Source organism: Pipra filicauda, unplaced genomic scaffold (genome assembly GCF_003945595.2).
Source record: "Pipra filicauda isolate LSUMZ 115617 unplaced genomic scaffold, ASM394559v2 scaffold34_size3990699_pilon, whole genome shotgun sequence".
Classification (NCBI taxonomy): domain Eukaryota; kingdom Metazoa; phylum Chordata; class Aves; order Passeriformes; family Pipridae; genus Pipra; species Pipra filicauda.
In genome coordinates, this window is record NW_024104476.1 from 3,729,761 (window position 1) to 3,757,167 (window position 27,407).

Genomic DNA, 27,407 nt, shown 5'->3' on the forward strand with positions numbered 1-27,407 from the left:
TGGCAAACACAACTGCACAGACATAAAAGGCTTTGGGGTTTTGCCCATGAAGCTATTCCTCTGAAATATTATTTTTCTTTTCTAAATAACCAGATTTGGTATCCTTCATCAAAGAACACTTCATATCTTAAAGGACTTAAAGCTTGATCATATTAACCTGTCAGTAAGTACTATAGTCAAATATCAACCACTAACCGGTGCCTCCCCTCCAAACTTTCGGAAGAACACTGCACTATATATGGAGGATCTAATAAAATTTAGATTAAACTTTCTGAAATCAAAGGCACCAGAACACAGGTGCCTACTCTGCTTCTTCCAAATGTCAGAAGTATTTCACCTTTGTGTCACTGATGCCTACTACCTCTCACTTTTCTGCTATGGACGGCAATGTGTGTTCTTCACGTGCAAAAAATTAATAAAATTTTACATGGGAATGATCTATTCTGAATAATGAAAAATTTGTGGGTATACTTGTGAAACATTTTTAGAATCAAAGACACTACAGCTTTTTTTTTAGTTCTTAAGGAGTCTGATTCTTAGCAAAAGAGCATGTCCTGTGGTTTTAAGTTCATAGTGGCCTTCCCGGTTCTTGGAAGAATATACAGATAGCCCAAAACATAGAACACAGCACTTAAATAACAAGTTTCACTTGCCTGATGTCTGTGTTGCATTCAACAGTCTGAAATCAGAAGAAATGATCCAGTAATCCATCAAGGAAAACTAACATGCTAAAAGCCACTAGCTGAATATCTGCACTTATTATTACATCTAAACCAGCAACAGTCCATAACTAAATTTAGAAATGCCTATACACATTCAACACAGCTTTTATGTATATATAAATTATAATACTGTCTTCAATTCCTTTATCATACCTCCTCAGGCATTCAGAACATAATCATAGTTCTGACTGTTTGGCTGGTTTATCAATACAACTTTTCAAACTTACCTTACAAAATATCGTCACACTAAATACAATTTTAATCTTTAAACAAGCACAGTGTTGCTTCTTTGATAAGCATTTCTCAATTTGATAATACCATTCATCACAATTTGGCTTTTATTTGTGTGTCCCCCATAAAGGTCTTGGGGTGAGCAGGATTGTTTCCATATGATCCTGATAAAAATGTAAGTCCAAAATACAGCTGTGCTTGCAGTGTTCATCTCTTTCAAGAATGCATGGTATCTGGTAAGCATTCTGATATGCTTATCATAGAGGGAAGTCCCCCTCTAAGCAGCACTTACAAATATTAAGCATTCACACAAACAAAACTACGTTTCTGATGCTGGAAGCCCAAACAAAAAGAAGCATATCATTACTGAACACACTGTTCTAGGGTCAGATGACTAGTCCATAATTCAGTAGAAACTGCAGCAGAAGTCAGTTTTCCAGAGTGACATTTCATAGAATCATAGAATCATAGAATCATAGAATCGATTGGGTTGGAAAAGACCTCCGAGATCATCGAGTCCAACCCTTGGTCCAAATCCAGTCCATTTACTAGATCATGGCACTCAGTGCCACGTCCAGTCTGCGTTTAAAAATCTCCAGGGATGGTGAATCCACCACCTCTCTGGGCAGCCCATTCCAATGCCTGATTACTCTCTCTGTAAAGAATTTTCTCCTGATATCCAACTTAAATTTCCCCTGGCGGAGCTTAAGCCCGTGCCCCCTTGTCCTATTGCTGAGTGCCTGAGAGAAGAGACCAACCCCCACCTGGCTAGAACTTCCCTTCAGGTAGTTATAGACGGTGATGAGGTCACCTCTGAGCCTCCTCTTCTCCAGGCTAAACAACCCCAGCTCCCTCAGCCTCTCCCCATAGGACTTATGCTCCAGTCCCTTCACCAGCCTTGTTGCTCTTCTCTGGACCCGCTCCAGCACCTCAATATCCTTTCTGAACTGAGGGGCCCAGAACTGAACACAATACTCAAGGTGTGGCCTCACCAACGCAGAGTACAGGGGAAGGATCACTTCCCTGCTCCTGCTGGCCACGCTATTTTTGATACAGGACAAGATCCCATTGGCCTTCTTGGCCACCTGGGCACACTGTTGGCTCATGTTGAGCTTCCTGTCAATTAGTACCCCCAGGTCCCTTTCTGCCTGGCTGCTTTCCAGCCACTCTGTGCCCAGCCTGTAGCGCTGCAGGGGGTTGTTGTGGCCAAAGTGCAGGACCCGGCACTTGGCTTTATTGAACTTCATCCCATTGGAATCAGCCCATCTCTCAAGTCTATCCAGATCCCTCTGCAGAGCCCTCCTGCCTTCCAGCAGGTCGACACTCCCTCCCAGTTTGGTGTCATCAGCAAATTTGCTGATGATGGACTCAATCCCCTCATCTAAATCATCAATAAAGATGTTAAACAGGACTGGACCCAACACAGACCCCTGGGGAACACCACTGGTGACCGGCTGCCAGCTGGATGCAGCTCCATTCACCAACACTCTCTGGGCCCGACCCTCCAGCCAGCTCCTAATCCAGGAGAGGGTACACTTGTCCAAGCCATGGGCTTATTTCATTTCATAATAAACCATCCTTTTCTCCTTCCATGATCTTACACCTTTTAAATTATGTTTTCCAAATCCAGAAATATTTAAGTACTTGACAATAGACCTTTTGACTCCTCACACATACTAAATGTTCTATCCTTTACACTGAATGATACAAAATACACCTGAAACATATGATCAAGTTAAAATATAAAACCAAAGAAGATTCTATCTTGTCTATAATGGACAAAAACAGTCTACAATTCCAAGCTTCTACATGTTTTAACTTTGTTATGATCTTCCATTCCGGGTTGTTTTGTTTGTGGTCTGTTGTTTGGTGGGGGTTTTGTCCAAAGAAGGAATCTGCATACAATACAACTGTCCTACTCTAATAAACCTCCACTGATCAGACAGAACTTCGTGCTTGTTTCTCCCTTGTCTCCTGTAGGTTTGTCTCTTGCTTAAATGTCACAGCAACAGCAGAAATTTAACACTCAGATGATACATATTTCAATTTTTATATCTTGCTCCAAAAGGAGAAAACACAAAACACTCTTCTCAAAGATTACAGACAACGCAAATAACTTCTTTCTAAACTCACTGTGAAAACTGACAAAATGAAACTGATTAAAAGTTAAAACTTCCCAAATTCATAAAAAAACCCAAAAGCCAAACCAAACTAAAACAACTTCCCCACAAATCAAAACCAGATACCTAATACAGAAAACATCTAAAATGTTAAAGCCTGCCAGAAAACATATGCAGAAAATTAATATAAACCATTTCATGCACAAGTTCTATTCATAAAGCAATTCTTCAACCCTAGCTATACAGTGTAACATATATTTTGTCATCATAGATACAAGTACTGCTTTCTCTCAAACAATAAAATGAAAACCAGGAGACACTCTCTTTCTCTACCACATAATATAGATGAATGAAAACGACCAAGTTTTTTAACTCAAAAATTCCCAAGTTAAGAAGAGAACATAAATTACATTAGATATGACTATGTACAACTAAAATAATCAACCACAGAACAAAGCTCTTACTCTTTCAGGAAAAACATGAAATTAGGTATTTAAAACTGCAGTTAAAGAGATCACTGAGGTTTAAAACACAAAACAAAACAACTTAATCCATATTTCCTACTCATTGTAATATTTATGTTTTCTTATTTGACAAAAGAACAAAAAAAATCATCTTTTCCTCTTGTGGCAGTTTGAGCCACATTAGGAATCTAAAATCCAATTTCCAGGCTTCCCTACCCCTTCCCACAATTTATCTCAACACCAAAGAGAAAACTTTCAGGCCAGAGACTTCTATAGGGGAAAGGGGAAGTATTTACATTTTATTTACACAAAATAAATACTATACAAACTAAAAGCAACTATATATATATATATATATATATAATTACACTTCTGTCAGTCCCTTCGAAGCTTCTCCTTTTAACTTTAGTCCAGGAAAAGCCTTTTCGGGCTGATAAGTAACCAGTCTCTCCCTCGTGGGAGTGTTCAGGGCCCCGAACGCTCCCCCCTCACCAAGCTCCAGATGTTTGTGGAAGTCCTTCCTTACTCACAAAGTCCAAGAAGGTAGCTCTGAGTCCTTTCTCCTTGGTCCTGTGTCATTTCTGCTGTGTCATTTCTGCTGTGTCATCTCTCCCTCTCGGTCTTATACCTCTGTTCTGTAGGCTGCTGGAGTGTAGCTTATCAATGTACGCATCCTCCAAGTCAGTTTTCAGCTGCCCCGGTCAAACTTCGGCAGGGCAACTCCCAAGCCTCTCTCTCTCTGGCCCGTCTCCAATTTCGCCTGGGGTTCTTTTCCCTAGCGCCGAGCTGCTTCATTATCAGCCCGTCCACTTGGCTCTGCTCCAATGCTGAGCCTTGCCCCACTCCCACTAAACAGTGAGAGGGAAAAACAGCCCCTTTCTGCAGCCTGGCTGCAAAAGGGCGGGAAAGAAGAAGAGGGCCTGGCTGCAAGGCCTGCCTCTCTCTCTCTCTCACTTACCAGTTGTTTGTGAGTCACATACCTCACAAACATACACTCACTCCAGTGCTGTCTCTAACGCTGGCCTAGGTAGAGTTGGGGGGCAGCAGGGCTCCCCTCTCCCCCTTGGAGGCGGGAAGAAGGAGCCCAGACACCCCCTGGCCTTCTACACCTACACGCATCAGACACCAACAGAAACTGCCCACAGCTTCCGGTGCTGTGATATATGATTTTGAGCAGAAGCGAACAAGACGAGTGGTGATTGGCCCTCCAGGGAACACTGTCCTGGCACCCGATCACCTCTGAGCCCCTGACTCTCGGAGGGGGGCAATCTTAACCCATGACACCTCTGCTACAAATTCAAATAAAATGGGAATTATTTCACTGTGCTCTGAAGAAAGCTTTTTAATGAGTGAAGTATTCATAATCTTCAACTGTGTAATACATCTGAAAAAATATTCATGCCAATTCTCTGTGCAGCAACACTTAACTTTTGGGACAAAAAAAAGCACTCTTTGTTCAAATATTATCTCATTATAACACCGAGTTCATTTCATATTGCTGAGCTTTCTGAAAAGTTACTTTAGGCACATAGCAATATGTCAAAATAAAACCAGTTTGGGAATCATAAATCCTTTTGCCTCCCTCCTCATTCTATACTCAAAACCAGAGAGAAACACTATTTTTAAGTTGAAACCAGTAATGTTAGCTAACTGAACAAGGCGTCAAGCTGAGATAAAATGTCATTTGCAACACAGATTAAATGAAACAAACCATTTTAGCTTAGAATCAGAAGGCTGCAGTCTTAACAATCTGCATAGGAATTAATAATTTTATTAAAAGTACTTCCAAGATGCAATAAAGATAAATTTGTTAATTTTGGTTAAGTATTCAAGATTAGAATTATTTTTAAACAAAATGAGCACACCCATTCTTAAACAGTTTTACCAAAATGCAGTATTCTTCAGGTGGCTACGCTTTTTTAGCTCTTAGGAAAAAAACCCATTGAAGTGTTACAATGAATTATACACTTGAAAAATGGCTCCATGTTTCAGTGTTTCATAATATCAGATAAAAAGCTACTGACTTCCCACAGTTTATCAGATTATTTTAGAAAACTAAAATGAAAAGTAACTTCCTATGCAATCTTTTAGAAGAATTAACAATAGTATATATACTGCACGTCTCTTTCTACTTGATGTATTAGTCAATATTCCCAATAACCACAAAAGTTTAAGTTTGACCTATTTAGTTCAGCCACACATTTGAACAGTAGAAGACAGTAAGATAAACAGGTGTTGGTTAGCTACATATGTCAGATGTTCTCACTCTTCAAAAGCACTCATCTGAGTGGAGAACCCAGAAACAGAGGGTCAACACCAAGTGGAAAAAACACACCTTCATATACTGCATAATAAAACCAGTAAATAGCAACTAAAAAGCAGGATTTCCCAACTAATAGGAAGCTCAGTTACCTTTACCATACCTTTATTTGTTGTCTTCTAAGCATCGCAAGTTCCCTCATATCACGGAATGGTTGTAGTAAATACTGGTAGAGCTCTGTGGTAGCTTCTGCAAGACTACTGTAGGCTTCATCTTCCATTTGGTACAGTTCAAGCAGCTCTACCATACTTTCTGTATTCTTATGTTTTTCGAGCAGCTGCAGAAAAAGTACTAGTTTTAGTGAAAATATTCAAGCATTCCTGATAAAAGTGACAGTAATTTAAAAAATATTTTTTAGTCTATGGTCTTGTATCATCTTCCCATTCCCACAAAATCATCAGACAAGCAAACAGAAAAAAGTCTTAGTCCCCAATGCACATCTTCAGTTTAGACAGTCAAGTATGAGCATGTCTCTGATAACCTTAACTGAGAATGTGCAGCACTCCTACTGATAGTTTTGTTTCCAAAAATTTCTGGAAGGTAATGAATATGAGCACAAAGACAGCACAAAAAGTAACTCAGTAAAGAAATCTATAATGCAGTAATCAGGTATGCTACTTCACATATTTCCCACTACTGGGTATCAGAGTTGGGGGAAAAGAAGTGATAGGAAAGGAGACAAAAAAAAGTTGCATTTTGAACTTTTAACAGTTTTGAGGTTTTTTGGTGTTTAGGTTTTGGGTTTTTTTTTCCCAGTCTGCTCTTTGGACTCACACAGCCCCATTACATCAGTGTGGCCTCAGCCACAGAGAGGAATCTATATGAAACAGAACACTGATCTGCATTTTGGCTAATTTTGTCTTCCAGTTTTGACTTCCTAGACAGCACGAGGATTTAATTAGATTTATTTTTTTTTTTTACAAAGGAAATTATCTAAGCCTTATAATCTTTAAAAAATACTTAGATGTTAGTATAAAAATGTTTTAATTCATATAAAAACCCCATAACATTGAAGTCTATTCCTTTCTTTAGTTCTTATGAAGGATAAAATTCGTCTGTTTTTACAAATTCGCTACAATGTATGTTTTTTATTTTATATGCTTGCTTTGCATCTATTTTGAGCATTTGCCTGGGCAGACCTCACATGCTGCTGGAAATCTTTCACCATTTCTACAAAAAAAAAAAATTCAGGCTGTTTAATAAAAACTAATCTCATACAGACATGTGGAGTACTTGATGTATTTACAAAGACAAGATTATCTGCAATTAATTCCCCTCTTACATAATTTTCCAAGTCAAAGTCGCCTGTCCTTTATATTATCATCTCAAAAGCATACATTCATAGTCCAAGTTTATTTAAACTTAACATAGATTAGGAACACTATAGAATAAGCACATCCTATCTTCTATCTATTCATTCAAGTTGAATGCCAAGCCTATGTGAAATACTCTCTGCATAGTGAACTGCATCAACTGTTATAACTGAAACATCAGAGAGACAGAACTGCAGATTAGAAATGGAAGCTCTGGTCAACAAGCCTCTGATATCTGGTTCATTTATATCCTAGGACAGTGAAGAAAAGTCTTAATTACCATACTGTCTATTCAGCTTGCTCCATTACTTTTATATTACTACACTGTGTTTCAGTTACCAGATTGGGCAAGAAAAATTTCTTTCTTCATAATGCAAAGTTTGTTTCAGAAAATCTCTAACTCCACCTGGCCTTCCTTTGAAGCACTAAAGATCAGTCAAGATTAGAGAGAGGATGCAGAGATGCTCATAGTAGCTTTATTTATATGTTCAGCATTAAAATAATGGTCACATGACAAGACAGGCAGAGCTTTCCCTCAGTAAGGCTTAACGGAGAAGCAAGGTCTGGGAGAGATGGTGTAGAACAGATCTGAAATTCCTCATAAGCACAAGACAAACAGTTGTGTTTCCTAAACAATTTTACATAGAGAACTGTTGCTATTGCAAGTCATTTGTTATGCCCTCCTACTCTCCCAGTAGCATGTAGTATTTTGTAGCATTTGACTTCTCACTGAGAACACTACCACTGGGTAATGGTTTGTGGCTTGCATAAAACTGACATTTTATGAACTTTCAGGATTAGACACACATAACATAACCTGAAACTTCGGGAACAGAAGTCATCCAACATGCTTTTGGATTCAAGGACTAAGTCCCTATGGATTTCATACACTATTTGAGCCCACTAATTGTTTTAACCATCTAGTCTAAGAAGTCACCATCTACCTCAGCTCCTCTTTCTTGTGGCTAGTCCCTAAACCCAGAGCTGTCATACTCCGGCTTTCTCCTGCTTTCCCCCAGCACTATCAGAAAAACCTCCTGGAGTCCCAAAGTTGAAGTTATCCCTCTGCCAAGCTACTGAAAAACTAAATCTTTCTTCTCAAGCCATTCATTGCAGGAAGGGTCTCTATTATTAGTAGCAACTCAACCAGCACACTATCATATTAATTTCCTTTCAGTTGCTTACGCTATTAGTATCTTACTATTAAATAAATTTACAGCTTTGTTTCATTGTGAAACCATACCACTCTACTAGGATGCAAATTCTAGAGGGCAACAAAACCCGACAACTGGAGAAAATTTAATCACCATTTAAAGGAGAGTCTTGGGTAAATTCACTCCAGGAACAGAACAATACAATGTAGGGAGTTTTTTGTTGTTGTTGTTCATAGACCATTCTTAAGGCCTATTTAATAGTTCTGATATTTTGGAAGATGGGGACAACTTTTCAGAAGCTGGAGTAAAAGGGTCAAGAAATGAAGGACCTTTACAATTTTATGACTATCAGTATAGTACAGAGACATCTTAGGGACATTAAAAGCTAGTAGATACTTATAATTAGTTGGCTGTTCAGCAAAAATAATGTCCATCACTGGAAACAGTAGGGATAAAGCAATGAACTATCAATACGTTTCTGCGCATATAAAAGGTAAGTAAATGGCCATAACTTCAGTTCTATTTGGTCCACTGATGGGGTTACTCCAATCCTAAATCCAATCCTAAGTCTCAGTCCTTCAGAAATACCAAACCCTCAATTAAAAAAAAAAACAAAAACAAACAAAACTCAAAAAACACTAAACAGAAGGTTATTCATATAGAACTACATCTATCTATCTATCTATACACACACACACATACATATTCTTAAACTACTAACGCAAGGTAAGCTTCTCTTCCCTAAGGCAATGACATGTGCAGAATCTATTTCCTTATTACTAATGAGGACTTTCTGAATGAAAATGGTGATGAAATTTCATTTAATCTGCAGTTGCCAAAAAGGACATAACGAAACATGAAAACTTATTTTGAAACCAAGAGTATCATCTAATTTGGTTTGGTGCAAAGACCAATGAGCTGTTGTACAGGGATACTCTTCAAAGCAGGTAGGAAGGTTACCAACTTGCAAGTACTCATGACATACAGCCCCATTACACCCATCCCTATTAACATCTTCTTCAGGCTTTTTCAATGTTTTCATGAAAAACATCTGGACATTGATCCTGAATACTGTGTTCAGTATTTTGTTCAGTGTTTTGGGCCCCTAACTACAAGAAAGACATTGAGGTGCTGGAGCAAGTCCAGAGAAGGGCAGCTCCAAGGTAGCTCTGGAGAAGGAGCTGGTGAACTGTCTAGAGAATAAGTCTTACGAAGCTAGCCTAAATGAACCAAAATACGTGAATGTTTTTGGTTAAAAACTGCTGCTCGCCCTACCAGCTACCAGGTGAGTAGGAAGCAGAAGCAGGTAAACTCTGTGCTGCCTACTTTTCTTTCTCTAAGAGAGATGGAGGTAAAGACCTACCAAAAATAAACAGGATTGCTACATACAGCACTTCTCAAAATGGTATGATAGCTAACTTACAGCCTCACTTGAAAAGGTGTATTTTCCTTTCAGCAAATATCCAATCTTCCAATGCTGAGTAGATCATCCTCCTTGGGAAGTTCACCTGAACTATATGAACTAACTATAAATATCAACTAAGTTTATTAAACAAAGGGAAATAGATGGTATAGCTACTACAGCACTTGGAAATACCATTGTCAGCCCAATACAATAATCTTCCCTTTGTTACGATCTTGCCTAATGCAGGCAGGAGTTGCTGTGGATTGTCCTAACAAAGTACTACTCCTTCACTAAATGTACAGTTTGTCTCACTGGTGTTTGGTTTTTTGTACTAGAGGTTGCAGTCAGGTGGAGGTCGGTGTCTTCTCCCAAGTAACAAGCGACAGGGCAAGAGGAAATGACGCCAAGTTGTGTCAGGTTAAGACTGGATAATTTCTTCATGGAAAACGTTGTCAAGCATTGGAACACGTTGCCCAAGGAACTGGCTGAGTCACCATCCCTGGGGGTAATTAAAAGAAGTACACATGTGGCACTCAGGGACATGGTTTAGTGGTGGTCTTGACAGTGCTACATTAATGGTTGGACTTGGTGATCTTAAAGGTCTTCTCCGACCTAAATGTTTCTATATACATAGTTTAAAGGAATACAGAGCTATTCTCTCATTTTTTGGAACTGACGTGATTACCAATCACCTAGTCTTCACTAACACAGTGTGGTATGAACAGAAGACTGATAGGTACTTCTAGACAGAGCCTTGTAAGCCGGATGAAGAGTCCAGGCTGCTTTACTGCCACGAATCTGAAAGGGGCAGTGACATGGGAAGTAGATGGTGCAAAACCGGCTACATACAGCAACTCCCATTATACACACAATCTGATGGAAGCTTTCCTGTTCTGGATCAAAGTCAGCTGAAGCATTTTTTAGCTGGCTGACATCCAGACAGTATTCAGACTACTAGATAACCATAATGCTGGGACTAGCACAGAATCCACTGAATTAATAAGGTCTTAGGGCAAACCAGGCCTTCCACAGATTCACAAGTAGTTTGATTCTATACGTTCCAATTTTCAGACAGTATTTGCAGTATCTCAATGAGTACGTAGCCAAATGCCTAGACCAATCTGGTTAGTTAAAACCATGCAGTTTTCAAGGTGTTAGCAAAAAATACATGAACAATTTTGTTCATGTTCTATGCCCCAGTGAAGACTAGTTCTCAGCACATTCAGTGTTACTGTTCATTTACTTCAAGTCTCAGTATGAATCTTTGACTTTCACAATTTTTAAATTATATTAAAGCAGTGGGTGGAGGAGAGTAGACTAACATCCTGACTAGTACAGGCCTGACTAGTGCTATAGCCACTGAATACTGCATTTATTTTAAGAATCATGTTTCACAAATGTTATATTGTTCACAACTAAATGAATCCATGTATTTTAGACAACTAGTATGCAGATACACTCTAACCAGCAGGAAACCCTTTTTCTTCCTCTAATTTAACAGCACATATATTTGAACCATATAACAAAGGTTATTTCTTCTTTCAGTATTTTTTTAAAAATATTTTGTCCATAAAGCTTTAAAAGCTCTACAGCAGAAAGTATAACTATGTGCAAGTTGACCTCAGCTGGGAGCATAATCCAAAGCCTGACTTAATCGATGAAGAATCAAGTCTTAAATTTTCTTTGCTATTACTCCCAAAACTTTCACTGTTATTCCTATTTTATTTTGTGCATTTTATAAAAATATTGCAATATGACACATATCCATTTTTAGATAAAACCAGCAATAAAGATCTTCGTAAGCTTCTTCACACTTTTGGAATAATAGTAACTACAGAACACCCTATTTTCCTATGAATTTAGATTCTTGGAAGCCTGACAGTATTATTTGCCATTTCCAGGGAGAATTCTAAAGATTTTTAACTGAAGCAACATATTCAGTATCACAGGTAAAAAACCCTACAGATAGCTGTTGTCAGAGAAAAGTACAGTACTGCAGACAGAACAGTTTTTAGATACTCCATCCTTCACCCAGAACAGCAGTCCTAAGAGTAAAATTCCAAACCCTCCTGCTGATACACTTGCAATAGTCCATAATGAGCTTCAGATGAGTTACAAAGTAAAGCTACAGAGCACATAAAATCTGTAGGCAGAATTTTAGCAACTGAACTTAGACTGCAATTTTTTTTGCATCAGAACGTGCTTAGAACTGCTCCTCTTTTTAAGCTATCTTTAAACAAACAAAAGAAATTATTGTTAAAAGCAAACACACTCCCACATGTCCTGGCAATGAGCAGGAGTCTTAACTACAGGAAATCTTTACTATAGGCAAACTGCTTTTCTCTCTCTTACACACATGGTCCTGTACTTTAATGTCACAAATTACTGTTAGGTTTTGGATGTCCTTTCCAAGACATTCAGCTTTCTGTTTGGATGACTGTACTGCCGTCAACAATCCTTACCTTTGCAGTATAAAAAGACCACTTGGACTACTGTAGCAGTAACAGACCAAAACCTGACTCTCCAGCACACATCTAAAGTGTATTTTACTGCTGGGGCAGAAATCATCGAAGAGAATACAAAATATGGATACAGAAGGCGGAGCAGGGAAATGGCATAAATAAATTAGATAATATTGACTAGCATGAGAAGTACTTGAACCAGTGCTACAATTGTCTCACCTGTTAAGATTAAAAAGATATAAAGAAGTTAATTCCATATTAACTTATTTGGAAACAGCACAGCAATCGAACACCAACTAAGTGGACAAAAAGCCCAATTTTTTTCAAAGAGACTTCTGAAAACAGGGAATTGGAAGTGTACACTGATGCACCACCAAGGTTATTGTCTAGATTTGGGGGGAGTTTTCTAAATGGCTGTTAAAGAAAAACTGAGCTAATTCAATAATCAAACCAAATGCACACATGAACACACATAACAAGTTCAAAGTCTGCAGTTATTCTAAGAAATAAACAGCAAACACACATGCACACAAAACAAAACCCAGCAAAGATACTGGAAAGCAAAAGACAGGGTGTTTAAAACACAAGAAATAAGAACAATTCCATAAAATGTGTCTTCTAAGACTCTGAAGAGCTGCTAATATGAAGTGAGACGCATTTTTCCTCTAAATCCTATTTAAAACAGTCCTTTATCTGTGTGCAGAGAGCCTGTGTACCTCAGTGTGCAGAGATGTATCGGGTGTAGGTGGCAAGGTTTTTTGTAGTAGGGGAGCTACAGGGTTGGCACCTATGGGAAGATGCCAGAAGCTTCCCCATGTCCAACATAGCCCATGCCAGCAAGCTCCAAGATGGACTCACCACTGGCCACGGTGAAGTCCATCAGCACCTCTGGGATTACATTTAAGAAGGGGGAAAGATTGCTGGCATAACAACAACTACAGCCCAAGAGAGGGGCAAGAACAAGTGAGAGAAACAACTCTGCGTACACCAAGGTCTGTGAAGAAGCAGCAGCAGGAGGTTCCCTCAAGCACTAATGTAGAGATTCTCCTGCAGCCCGCGGAAGACCCCACACTGGAGCAGCTGAATGGGCCCTGAAGCAAACTGCCATTCCATGGAGAGCCCACGACGGAGCAGGCTCCTGGCAACCTGTGGCCCCACTGACAGAAGAGCCCATGCTGGAGCAGTTTTCTGGCAGGACCTATGCCCCGACGGGAGACAGATGTTGGCACAGTCTGTTCCCCAAGGACTGCACCCTGTGAGATGGACCCACACTACAGAATTTCATGAAGGTCTGTCTCCTCTGGGTGGGTCCCCATTCTGGAGCAGGAGAAGAGCATGAAGAGGAAGGGGAGGTAAAGATAACATCTGATGAACTGACCACAATCCTCATTCCCTGTTCCCCTGTGCCACCTGGGGAGGAGGCAGAGTAATCAGTAAGAAAGTTGAGCCCAGGAAGAAGGGAGGGGTGGTGTGAAGGTGTTTTATGATTTGGTTTTATTTTTCACTATCCTACTCTGATTTGATTGGTAATAAATTAATTTTATTTCCCTAACCTGAGTCTGTTTTGCCTGTGACAGTAACTGGTGAGTGATCTCTCCCTGTCCTTATCTCGACCCATGAGACTCGTCATTTTCTTGCTGACAAGGGGAGTCAGAGCAGCTTTGGTGGGCACCCAGTGGCCAACATCTACCCACTACAAGAGAACACACCTGAAGGCTACAACCAGGACACTGCAGATTGCCTGGTCTCTTTTCCCTCACATCAGTTATCCTCTCTTATACTTAGGTTAAGAGCTCCTGGACAGTAACAATTACTTTCATCAAGTTCATTTACATTGCCTACAAAAATGAACTTCATTTCAAGATGCTACCTATAATTCCATAGAAAAGGACAAGAACTGAACTAAGAAAAACTAAAGTAGTATTTTAATGCAGCCAACTGAGCCAAAACATTACTTCCATGTATGCATCATTACTGAACAATGCAACTTCTCTCCTCCCACACAACGTTCTAAATAAAAATCTCTGCAGAACTGTATGTATATATATAACTTGTTGGAATATCACAAGGCTCAGGCATAAAGCTGCCAACTCTGGCAACAATGTATGGCACACTAAATCTCTTCCTAATGCTCCAGAGGTCAACAACCAAAAACTATGCATCTCCTTTCCTGTAAACAACACAAACGTGTAACACCACGTGTTTTTGTTTAAGATGGTACTTGTCTGGTCACTCTACCTTACTGTGTGATGTGCCTGCGCCACTCCCGAGTTAGACTATCAAGTCAAATGAGTGCCTATAAAAACTACGTATTTGCTTGAATTTCATTTGTTACTTAGCATAGCCACAGATAAGCTACAAAAATCATAGTAAACAAGGGCTAATTGCATAAGAGTCTTAGGGTTTGGCGTTTTTTTCCTTTTAGCAACACAGAAACAGGTATTTATATTGTAACATGATTTGATGAATAAAATAGAACTGTTTATTTTATTTCAGAGTTGTTATGGCACTCTGAGTTATTATGGACTTCTTTCCTTTGGAAAGGGGAAAAATAACTAAAAGATAAAGTCACTAATGAATCACTGATCAGTTGGAACACAGTAACTCTGAACAGAAAGACTTCTAGGCAACACCTCACCCTGAAGGCTTGGCAAAGAATTTATTTTACACATGTCCTAATGAGTTCTAAGTAATTTTTTTTCTGCAGGCCAGAAGACTGAAAACATACATACATAAGTGTTCATGCTGTGCCATAAAATACATTAACTTTTGGTCCACAGATTCTCTTCTTCTCTGCTTCTGAACTATGCTGTTAGGAAAGCATACTCAAGAGCATCAAAACTGACAACTGCCTAAGCAAAAAGATGTGCGCAGAACAAAGATACTTACTTAGCAAGTATTAAAGTGCTAGTCTTAAAACCCTTCATGTAAGATTTGTGACGTCGGGGCACAGCCCCAGCCAAACACCCACCTCCACTAAAAAGTTTCACCCTCAAGTCAGCTCATGGGAATTAGATCAGCAGCACAGAATTAGTACTCAGCAGTTTTACAACGTATTTGGCACAGCAGCAGATTCTCAAGTATCTGATAAGTCTACTGTTAGACTTTTAAAAATCTAATTCGAAGCAGGTAAAGCATTACGATAATACCAGATTCTAAGCACTGGTATGGGTGAATTTCCTTTTTAAAGTTGAGCTAATGGTTTGCTCCTATCAAAAGGAGATTCCACTTCCTATACTCTCTTCCCTCTCTTCTTCCAACTCTTCTTCAGTTCTGTGTTCCTTCTGTCACAGAAACGTGGTGGGATGACTCACACGACTGGAGTGCTGCTATGGGGGGCTACAAGCTCTTCAGAAAGGACAGGCAGGGTAGGAGAGGTGGAGGGGTGGCTTTATATGTTAGAGAGTCCCTTGACTCTGTTGAAGTTGAGGTCAGCAGTGACAAGGTTGAGTGCCTGTGGACCAGAATCAGGGGGAAGGCCAACAAGGCTGACATCCTTGTGGGTGTCTGTTACAGACCGCCCAACCAGGATGATGAAGGAGATGAATTATTCTACAAGCAGCTGGCAGATGTCTCAAAATCTCCAGCCCTTGTGCTCATGGGTGACTTTAACCTGCCGGATATCTGCTGGGAGCTTCATACTGCAGAGAAGAGGCAGTCAAGGAGGTTCCTGGAGTGTATAGAGGATAATTTCCTTCATCAACTGGTAAATGAGCCTACCAGGGGTAAGGCCCCACTAGACCTACTGTTTACAAACAGAGAGGGGCTGGTGGATGATGTAGTGGTTGGAGGCCGCCTAGGGCATAGTGACCACGAAATAATAGAATTTTCAATCCTTAGGGATGTAAGGAGAGCCATCATTAAAACTTCTACTCTGGACTTCCGGAGGGCAGATTTTGGCCTATTCAAAAAACTAATTCAGGGCATACCCTGGGAAACAACCCTTAAAGGCAAGGGGGTCCAGGAGGGATGGACATGCTTCAAACAGGCAATTTTGAGCGCACAGGAACAGGCTATTCCAGTGTGCCGAAAGGCCAGCCGGAGGGGAAGACGGCCGGCTTGGTTAAATAGGGAGGTTCTGAAAGAAATCAGGGATAAAAAGAAAGTTTACAGACTGTGGAAAAAAGGGCTGGCTACTTATGAAGAATTTACGAAGAGAGCTAGGTCATGCAGGAAAAAAATTAGGGAAAGAAAAGTGGAATTTGAAGTTAATTTGGCTAATTCAGTTAGGGATAACAAAAAGTCCTTTTATAAATACATTAATAGCAAAAGAAGGGGCAAGGAAAACCTCAATTCTCTGTTGGACTTGGAGGGAAATATAGTTAACAAAGATAAGGAGAAGGCTGAGGTACTTAACACCTACTTTGCCTCAGTTTTTAGCAGTAAGACAGGTGGCCCTCAGAACAACTGGCCTCTAGAGCAGATAGACAGAGACAGAGAGCTGAATAGCCCTCCTGTATTCCAGGAGGATGTAGTTAGCGACTTACTGAGCCAGCTGGATCCTAACAAGTCTATGGGACCAGACGGGATCCATCCCAGGGTGATGAGGGAGCTGGCAGAAGAGCTTGCCAAACCGCTCTCCATCATCTTCCAACAGTCCTGGCTCTCTGGGAAGGTCCCAGATGATTGGAGGTTGGCGAATGTCACCCCAATCCACAAAAAAGGCTGCAAGCAGGACCCTGGCAACTACAGGCCTGTCAGCCTGACCTCGGTGCCTGGCAGGGTTATGGAGCAGATCATCCTGAGTGCAATCACACAGCACCTTCAGGATGGACAAGGGATTAGACCCAGCCAGCACGGGTTTAGGAGGGGCAGGTCCTGTCTGACCAACCTGATCTCTTTTTACGATCAGGTGACCCACCTGGTGGATGAGGGGAAGGCTGTGGATGTGGTCTATCTAGACTTCAGCAAGGCCTTTGACACTGTCTCCCATAATATACTCCTGGAAAAGCTGGTAGCCCATGGCTTGGACAAGTGTACCCTCTCCTGGATTAGGAGCTGGCTGGAGGGTCGGGCCCAGAGAGTGCTGGTGAATGGAGCTGCATCCAGCTGGCAGCCGGTCACCAGTGGTGTTCCCCAGGGGTCTGTGTTGGGTCCAGTCCTGTTTAATATCTTTATTGATGATTTAGATGAGGGGATTGAGTCCATCATCAGCAAATTTGCTGATGACACCAAACTGGGAGGGAGTGTCGACCTGCTGGAAGGCAGGAGGGCTCTGCAGAGGGATCTGGATAGACTTGAGAGATGGGCTGATTCCAATGGGATGAAGTTCAATAAAGCCAAGTGCCGGGTCCTGCACTTTGGCCACAACAACCCCCTGCAGCGCTACAGGCTGGGCACAGAGTGGCTGGAAAGCAGCCAGGCAGAAAGGGACCTGGGGGTACTAATTGACAGGAAGCTCAACATGAGCCAACAGTGTGCCCAGGTGGCCAAGAAGGCCAATGGGATCTTGTCCTGTATCAAAAATAGCGTGGCCAGCAGGAGCAGGGAAGTGATCCTTCCCCTGTACTCTGCGTTGGTGAGGCCACACCTTGAGTATTGTGTTCAGTTCTGGGCCCCTCAGTTCAGAAGAGATATTGAGGTGCTGGAGCGGGTCCAGAGAAGAGCAACAAGGCTGGTGAAGGGACTGGAGCATAAGTCCTATGGGGAGAGGCTGAGGGAGCTGGGGTTGTTTAGCCTGGAGAAGAGGAGGCTCAGAGGTGACCTCATCACCGTCTATAACTACCTGAAGGGAAGTTCTAGCCAGGTGGGGGTTGGTCTCTTCTCTCAGGCACTCAGCAATAGGACAAGGGGGCACGGGCTTAAGCTCCGCCAGGGGAGATTTAAGTTGGATATCAGGAGAAAATTCTTTACAGAGAGAGTAATCAGGCATTGGAATGGGCTGCCCAGAGAGGTGGTGGATTCACCATCCCTGGAGATTTTTAAACGCAGATTGGACGTGGCACTGAGTGCCATGATCTAGTAAATGGACTGGATTTGGACCAAGGGTTGGACTCGATGATCTCGGAGGTCTTTTCCAACCCAATCGATTCTATGATTCTATGATTCTATGATTCTCTTACATGCCTTCTTCCTCCACTTCACTGGCTTTGGTGAAGACACTTCAACAAACTAACTCAGCATCTGGCAGAAAGCTGTTTTTGTAGTTTCTCTTGAATTAATTTACTGAGATTTATTGAGTTGCATTGGCACACCGCAAGGACAGAGAAGCAGAACAAATACAAAGCTGAAAGTTGAAAACAACACTAGCAAGCTCATGATCCAGTTCTTCAGCTCCCTTCAACAACCACCTTTAAACCCAAGTGACAGCTGACAGGTAACTCAAATGGCCCTCTGTATGTCCTTTCAATGCTGTTAGAGTTCAACACTGTTTCAACCTCTACAGGACCTCATTCAACAGTGAAATCATGGAAAGGCAGGTCTAAGAAGAAAACAGCATTTTGCATCACTGAATGTAATTTTTAAAGTTTCCAAGTTGAAATTATAGGGTTTTTTATTTAGAACTTTACAACATATAAAAAAGTCCACTAGAAAGAATATATTTACAGTCCACTATTAATAACAAAAGGTCAAATAAGATACCAAGAAAATCCTTAGATCTCGTATCATGCACATTTCTTGTCCTCCTACCTTAACAGCAAATACAATGTAAACTACAAGCTATTAAATCACTTTCATAACAGAACAGTACTTAAGGCAAAAGATATTATATTAGCACTAGGTGAGCAGATTTGTATTCTGTCTTGCTAACTATTTGGGTTAGTTTTATTCCTATTCTTATGGAGAAATGAATGTGAAAGGATAAAGAGTTTAAATGTTATGGAGAAATAAAATCCATGCACAATAAAGCAGCGTGATAAAACACAGTTGAAATAATACATACCATTTAGCTACTAATTCAACTCTTCCAGAACAGCTCCAATATGGCCAGTAGTTTTGGATTCTTTAACCCTCCTCCCACATATGATTTTTTTGCTGAATTATACTACTCTGAAGTGACAAAATGGTACAACTTAAAATTCTAACATTTGATGATTATGAACATGTATCACATTACTGAAAGCTGAAAAATTTGTGCTCTGAAGCACAGTGCTACTTGTAGAAAAATTACAAACTTCCAGAAACTTCTAGAACCAATCTACAGATTCTCTCCCTCAAAAGTTTCACAACTTTATACATTCATTTCTTTTTCTTCTTTTTTTTCCTCTTTTTTTTTTAAATTGCCTTACAACAGATATAAAACACAGTAAGTTCGTTGTTGTTTTTTTAAGAAGAAGAAAGTCCTAATCAAAGTTAATTTAAGCATAGGGTTCAACTAGAAGACACAATGAGGTTCCTTCTAACATAATAATCTATGATTCTAAGGTGTTGAAAATCTTTTACAATACTCTCTCCCCGAAGTAGCTCAAAACAAGTCATGACACAACACTGTTTCATGAAAAGTTGTGTGACTATTAATTTTAGATGACCCACATAAATTATCTGCAAGTCATCACAAAAGCTAATTGATTATTTAAACAACGTTTTTCAACAGAAAAAAACTAAACCCATCCAGTTTCCTCACACTATCATAGCATTTTTTCCAAAGGAAGGTCATAAACGCTACCCCACAAATGCATTTTGAAAAGTACTGTAACAGTAGATAAGGAATTTTTTGCTTATTTTATGCATTTAAGAAAGCAAAGCTACTCAATTTCTTTTAAAACACAACAAAAAAGTTTGTTGGATGATTGAAAGTGTTTTATAACACCTTTCCAGAAGCAAATCCCTAACAAAAAAAGTCTGGTAAGTGTTAAGATTTGTCTGAAGGAGTAATGTTTGTCTGTCCCATATGTAACAAAAAAACCCCTCGTACCTATACATTTGATACTACTACATAAATACCACAAACAGAAAAGAATAGAAAGGAAACCCCTAAATAGGGTTTTACCACTGAAAGGTTTTTAATTGAAAGCAGTATCTGCCGCAATTTTTGCTACTGGCAAGCGGAGTCATGCAGATGACACCAGTGTTCTACTCACATCTACACTCAATGGCTCCAGATGATCATTTTCAAAGCCTAGCTTGCCAGGGAAGCTGTCTTCACATCAAAACACCTTTATGCCTACAACCAGAAGAGCTAATTCAAAAGTAAAGTCCAAACTGCGCCAACGAGCCTTTAATAAGAGGTTACTAATAATAATGGACACAGTTTATAGGAAAAAGCTAGTAAACAAGAAGACCATTTGCAGAGATGTTTCAAGTTATCATCTATTACTCTGTGTTAAAATTCTTCATGAGGTTTTCAGATAAAGTAATAATAATCCAAATTCTTCAGAAAATGGAAATTGGGCTAGGTTCAACAGCAAACTAATTAAAACAAAAACATATTTCCCTTATTAGCTGATACAACTTATGACTGGAAGATACTATGAGATCATCCAATTTCCTGTCCAACAAATTAAGACTGTTCTCTTTATTTTCATAATCCTGTCTCAAGTCATGAAAGTGCTTAAACATAAAGGCTAACCCATATTCTAGCAAATATCACCATTACATTTCTGATGAGAGCATACTACTACTTCCTGCGAAGTCACAACAATTCTTTCAACATTGTTCTTAAAACATTCTTGCATGTTTGCTATCAAAACAACTGCTCTTAAAGCAAGTATTTTCAGTGAACTATCCAAGATCTTGGTTTTGAATGGATACGGTGATATTAGTACTATTAATAGTAATTAAATTAATTGTTCTAATATCCATTGGCTTCACTTCCCTTCCTCAAAAAACTCTTCATCTACTCATCTAGATCAGCGTACATTACACAGTTAAAGCAACTGTTGCTGACAGTCTCATGTGTCCCTTCCCTAGAAGGGTTATCAGACCAAGTACCAGTAGCAGGACAAAGCTTCTGGATACTGAATTTTGAACACAATAAATTGTTTACAACAGCAGAGTATATTATTTACAAGCTTTTACTACACAGCACATTAACAATAACTTGTGACATTTTTTAAAAATAGTTATTTTAACTCAGGGTTACTTTTGTGTTTGTTTTCTGGAAAAGAGAGAAGAAACAATGTAGCTGTTTTATTATTAGCAACTCCTAAGTACTCCAGTTGCCAACAAAAGTGCAAAATATGTTCTAGATGCAGGTTCCTCTAAAGAGTTCAAGCCATGTTCGTTTTCTTCACTTGCTTTTGTATGATACTGAAAAAATAAATACAGTGTGGCATTACAGAATAACACAGAGTAACATTATAATATCACCAAATGTTAATAATTCAGATTCTTCTCTGAAGAAAATAAAGGAGAAAAAGGACTGTGCCAACTTAGAAGATACTCTGAATGACTAAAGCACCAGGCTCAACATTCCACAATCCCCCCTTATTCTACCACCTCTTTAGCCCATTCTTGAGCAACAGCTCAGATATATATACATATTAACTAACTCAGCGAAGTTGTGTATCTTTATAATATCATCATTCTTCTTCCCTCTCCTCCTAGCCTTTCTTCCTTCTCTCTCTACCATATTCCTGATGGCTAGGTTTTCATCTCTTGCAAAGATGAAGTCTGGCAGATATATCTTTAGCTGGACTGAGTCCTCACTTCAACTGAAGTCCTCTCCATGAACAGCAATATCCTGGTGGATTGCAATGCTATGTGTCTACCAATATTAAAAATGAACTGTTAAAAGCACATCCTCAGAAAGGAAAAAGTGCAGCCATTTCTTAAAATCTTTGCTTCTCAATGCCTTCTTCAGCTCTGCAGTAGCAGCATTTACATTTGCAAGAAACACAATCCTCACTGTCTGTCTGTAAAGTGTCTTGTCATGTTACAGAAAGAAATGTAAAACGATTAAATTATTAGAAACGATCTGTTTTAAATTCTAAACCTGCTTGTGTAATACTATCTCAGCCAGAAAAGGAGAGGACGAAGATGTTACTGGAGTAAGAAAACAGTTTTAAAAGGCATTTACCTTGAAGGGAGGACATTCAATTGAAGAGAAAGAAAACAATGCTGGGAAAAATGAGAAAAAATATGCAAGACAAAGGTAAACATGAAGAAAGGACAACACAACATCATCTCTAAAAGCTAGAGAAATGAAGTGAGCTGTGAATCCTGAGGAGTACAATGGGTTACAAAGTGTTTATTACATAGATTGTTCACAACTCTTCAAAATATTCTGTCATATAAAAACGCTGCAACTGCCTATCAACAACTTTAAACAAAAAACAGGGGAAAGTCTATCTCTACATTTATGGAAACAAGGGGAATATCAAATAAAATAATGTGAGCAGCAGAAATACTCCCCCAAGTACAAAACATAAATGGTTCTTCAATCCCAGTTTAGGCAGCTAAACAGAGCATATACTGCATTTCTTTTTTTTTTTTTCTTTTTTTCTCCCAAATATTTGGATAAGGAAATTAATTATGAGACTGGCAAGCTGCTGTCTTCAGTTTCTAAAAATTAAGTCCAGGCTTACTAGCTAACTAATATTGCTATACTCTACAGAATGTACTATTAATTTTCATGTAAGACTTAAGTTCTGTCAAGAAAAGACCTTTTCTCAATTTTTCAAGCAGACATCCTTTTCTTTATGTACACATAATTTGTTGACATTTTAAAGAAACGTACATTATTTTAAGCATTCTGATGTTTTCAGAGACAGCTGCAGTAGTCATTTTCAGCTAGCTCTAGTATTAGCTCAGTACTAGTTAGAGTAGTAATATCATGTAGGAGTCTCCTAGGAGCTTGGAGGCTACTTGCCTGTTCTACAGAGCATGCCCTACTGACATATTTTATTTTGGTTAGTACTAACTTACAGTACTAGTTCAGTTAAACAGCCTAATTACAAAGGATTTAGAAGCAAAACAGTTTTACTGGAAACAAGAGTTAACACGACAAATAATGAGTATGGAAAAAGAAGCATTCAAACAAAAATAGCTTGAATTTCCTGAATGCTCAGCATTAGTCTTAACTCTGCTCCACTCATGTCAATAGGGAAAAAAATGCACAGTGTATCTTATTTTAATCTCCTGTGCTCCGACAGTGAAATCCAAACCAGTGTTCTGTTCTCCCCTGAGACACCTTATGTATCTTCTAAATCTAGCACTGCAGCTCATATACCATATTCAGTTATCTTTGCTTCTTGCATAAAAAGATGCTACACTGGTGTAATGGAAACACTACTGCTAACATTTTTTCTGTGCTACTGGAACACTGAATACTTTTTTGTAATGTTTTATATTTACTTTTGAATTATTTTTGAGTTTGATGTTGAAGCTCTCTTTAAAGCTCATTGTGCCTAGCAGTAGATCATTGAACAGCCATCAGGCACCTTACTTTGGGAAAAGTTCCATTTTTGGTACAATGCCCCACTATCTACCATATATACATTTATTTTAGAACTGAATACATATAACCAAAAGCAATGAAGTAAAATTCTTCTAGTCAGAGATGATCCTGAATATTATTTTTCACTAAAATATTATAACAGGTTCAACAAAATATTGGATATTATTTTTTTTTTTAATGTAAACAGAAATACGTGACAATATTGAAGAAATACACTTTGGAAAGTAACAAATGTGAAATTCCATAATCAATTTCTTAACACTTTCTGTGATTTGACAAACATATTTCATTCATTTAAAACAAAAAGAAAAAACTTGCCTACTGATGCTGCAAAAGTAATTTTAAAAAATCCTTGTATCTGATTTAAAAAGAAATTAAAGTGATCATACAGCCTTACATCAAAAAAAAAAACCCCTACCTTTTCTTCTCATATAAGTTGTTACTGTAAAAAAAAAAAAACAAAACCACCCACACTTATTTTTCCTTAGCCTTCCAGGTTCTTTGAATCAAAAGAAAATTAACCCAACCAACATAAGACAAAAGTTTTCAGGGCTATTCTCACGCTTAGTAAATATAACACTACACAGGAGACGGAGACTAAAAATAGCAGTAGGTCCTCACTCTCAGGGCAGTCTTAGTTCAACCACAGAAGATGCTTTCAAAATTTCTTCAGAATTTAATCATGCACTTTGAAGTGTTTGAACTTTTGTATTACAGTAATTCAAAAGAACACATACAGAACAGAGATACAAAATGGTCTTTGTCTGCCTCCAGACACTGGAATTCACAGATTTTATAAAGCACAAAGAAAACCAAAGCAAGTCTCTGACTAGTTTTATACCTGGCACTCAAGATCCTGTAGAGTATCATCCATCAAATTTCAGTCTGCCAGGGCAATTAAGAGCTATAAGGAACAGGAACACTCCCAGGTGCCATTAATTCAAAGATGCTGAATTACACATGTAATATACGGATAGGCTTCCCAAATCCTCAACTCGCTATGCAAGAACACACAATTAAGTATGTCTGCAGTATGACTAAGCCACCAAACCCTCTTAATCACAGTTGATACTAACACCACTTTTGATTCAGAAAAATTGTGACTACATTCAACCTTTTGAGAACGCAGCATGGACAAGGAGATACACCATCATCTTTGGTATTACTAAAGTCACAAAAATTTATAAACATGTACATATGGTCTAGAAAAACTCCTCTGTATACAGGAGGAACATAGGAAACGGGTGAGAGAAAGAGTACAGAGGCGAATGTTTTCTGCCTTCTAGACACAAAGTTTAAGATTTTGGAAAAACTGTCCAAGAAGCAGGAATTACAAATAAGGATTCAGCGATATACTCTCTATTGAAATAACATCTTTTTATCTTTTTAGCTGAACACGTGAGGAATTTTTTTAAGACAGATATAAACTTAATGAACAGGTTTTTACTTTAACATTAAATTAAGTTCCTAAACTATTCCAAAATTAATAGTTTTATTTGAAAAAAATAGAAGACGTGCTATTTCAAAACTGCAAGTGAGGCGGAAGAAATAAATTCCAGGTCACACAGTTCCTCTACAACTATTTTACTTACTCATCTTGGATCTGTTTCTACTCGCAACATTCTTTGGGCTTATTAAGTTTAAAATTCAGACCAAGATCAAATTTACTATTACAAAGAGCAACAATTATTATCCACTGTGAAAATAAAGTGGCTTGTGTGTAACTTACGAAAAGTAACAAATGGCTAAGTAGGGGATGCTCAAACAAGGAACATGAGGCTTTGTTGCTCACTTTGCCTCCCTACCCCAAAAAATACAATCAACAGAAACTGCAAGAATTTCTCAAGTAATCCTCTGCTTAGAAAAATTTGGCCTGGGAAAAAAAAGACATACATGACATAACTATAAACCACAGAGGTATATTTTAAGACGCTAAGTCAAGGTCTTGGGATTTCAAAGCTTGTCTTTTGCACAGTTTTACATTAATGAAGACCCTCCACATTCCCTGTGCTCCTAGATATCATCCCAGTTACCAATGCTGCTCAATCACTTTCTTTTTTTCCCCAAAGTTCCTGTAAGAGACAAAATTGTTTAAAATTGCATAGATTCCTGCGATCAACTAACAGAAGATTTCAAGCACAGACGGAAAAGCAAATTAAAGAGGGAGATAAACCATGGATTCAGCAGGTTTGTTTTAAAGTAAAAAAAACCCTTTACTTCAGAAATACCAAGCACTACCCATCATCCACTGCTTCATTTGTTTAGAACTGCAGTGACAAAGAGTATCGGTATTTGCTTAAAAGAAAGACATTTACTGTAGACCAAGCAAACCCTCAACAGGTAAGGAAAAGAGAAACCTGAGAGCCAAAAGGGAAAGAGTGGGTCGTTCCATTGGTTTCTTTTCTTCAACATGAACTACCTTTAATTAAAGAAGGATCAACTTACACAACTGACAGTGACAGAAGTGCACCTGAATTGCCTTTAGGTACACTACTGGACTGGTTACCATGGGAAAGGATTGTAGTCAAATGCATACATAGGCTCTGCCATTTTGTCTGCACCAAGTTCAGAACACTAACAGAGAATAAGATGTTGCAGTTTATAGATCTTGATGGATAAAGCTTGCACTGTATATCGATAACCAATTTATTTTTTGCCAATAGTACTGCTGCTAACAAAATATAAATTAAGATTCTCCAAGAAACAAATGGCTCTTGCTCAGTAATTCCTAATCAGCATTTCCTCAAAAATACCACATGTCTCAAGTTAGGTACCCAGTTCCCAAATTTCAAATGTTTAACGGGAATTTCCCTTGTCCTGCACAGCTTCTTTTAAGAACTGCTGAGCTAAAGGCTAATTCTAATCTAAGTGTACAGTCCCAAGTATTCATGGAGTCAAAAAAAACAGTGGAAGACAATATGCTTCCATATTCTGTGGACTAAAACTACTGCTGAAAATTCCCAGACTAATAACCAGTTATATACCCAATATCAAGAATTAATTCAGCCCTTTAAATAGACATGAAAAGAAAAAGAAAAATCAGAATTACATACCCTAACGCAACAGTTTAAAAATAAACTTTTAGCTAACAATGCTATAAGTTGGATGTTCTTACCATGACAATTTTCTCATACTCTAACTCCAGTCACCAAAGAAAAACTCAGCCTGAATTCTACAAAGACAAAAAATTATGCCACGAAAACAGATAGCAAGGAGATATGCTTGCACTGCATCGCGGAAAAAGCAATCGCCACTACACATTTTTGAACACACTGTTGGTAGGATACATGCAGGTAGCTGAAGCAGCCAAACTTGACTTATATCCATACAACAGAATTAATGTGCTGTTTGCAAAAATAAAGAATTGCCTAACGTGATCCATACTCACAGTCACATCTAGACAGATCCTGTTACATTCTGGACCAAGGCCACTGAAACAAAAGAACAAGCGTAACATTCTCCTTTTATAATGTGGAAATCTGGGTCCTCATATACCTCAGTCCACGAAGACTGAGAAAGTGGAAAAATCCCCACACGCTTATGCTACAAGTTAGTTAGCAGGAAATTCTCAACTACTTTGTCTAAACAATACAGGGTACGGGAAAGACATGGCGTGTCCTGAAATATCCAAGTCTTGACAGACACTACCAACAGCAACACAGTAAATAACCGCTAGGGTCAGACAGCTTGTTTTTTTAAAATCCTCACTCCAGGAACTTATCTGCTGAACAAAAGTTGTACTTACTCCAATTTCACTGGAAAACGTCATCTCACTATATAAATACCAGATTCAACACCCAGAGTTTAGAGGAACCTAGAATTTCTTGGCCTCAAATGTCTAAATTGCACTGCCAAAACAACCACCACATGTTGCTGCT

The 27,407-nt window shown here is 38.9% G+C and overlaps 1 protein-coding gene across 1 annotated transcript in view; it reads right to left on the minus strand.

The window, feature by feature from the left end:
- JMY (junction mediating and regulatory protein, p53 cofactor) overlaps nucleotides 1-27,407 on the minus strand; it is a 70,948-nt gene that overhangs the window by 42,107 nt on the left and 1,434 nt on the right. Inside the window, exon 2 of the mRNA XM_039384382.1 lies at nucleotides 5,961-6,134. Coding sequence (XP_039240316.1) covers nucleotides 5,961-6,134 — 174 coding nt within the window. The remainder of the gene's footprint in view (nucleotides 1-5,960; nucleotides 6,135-27,407) is intronic.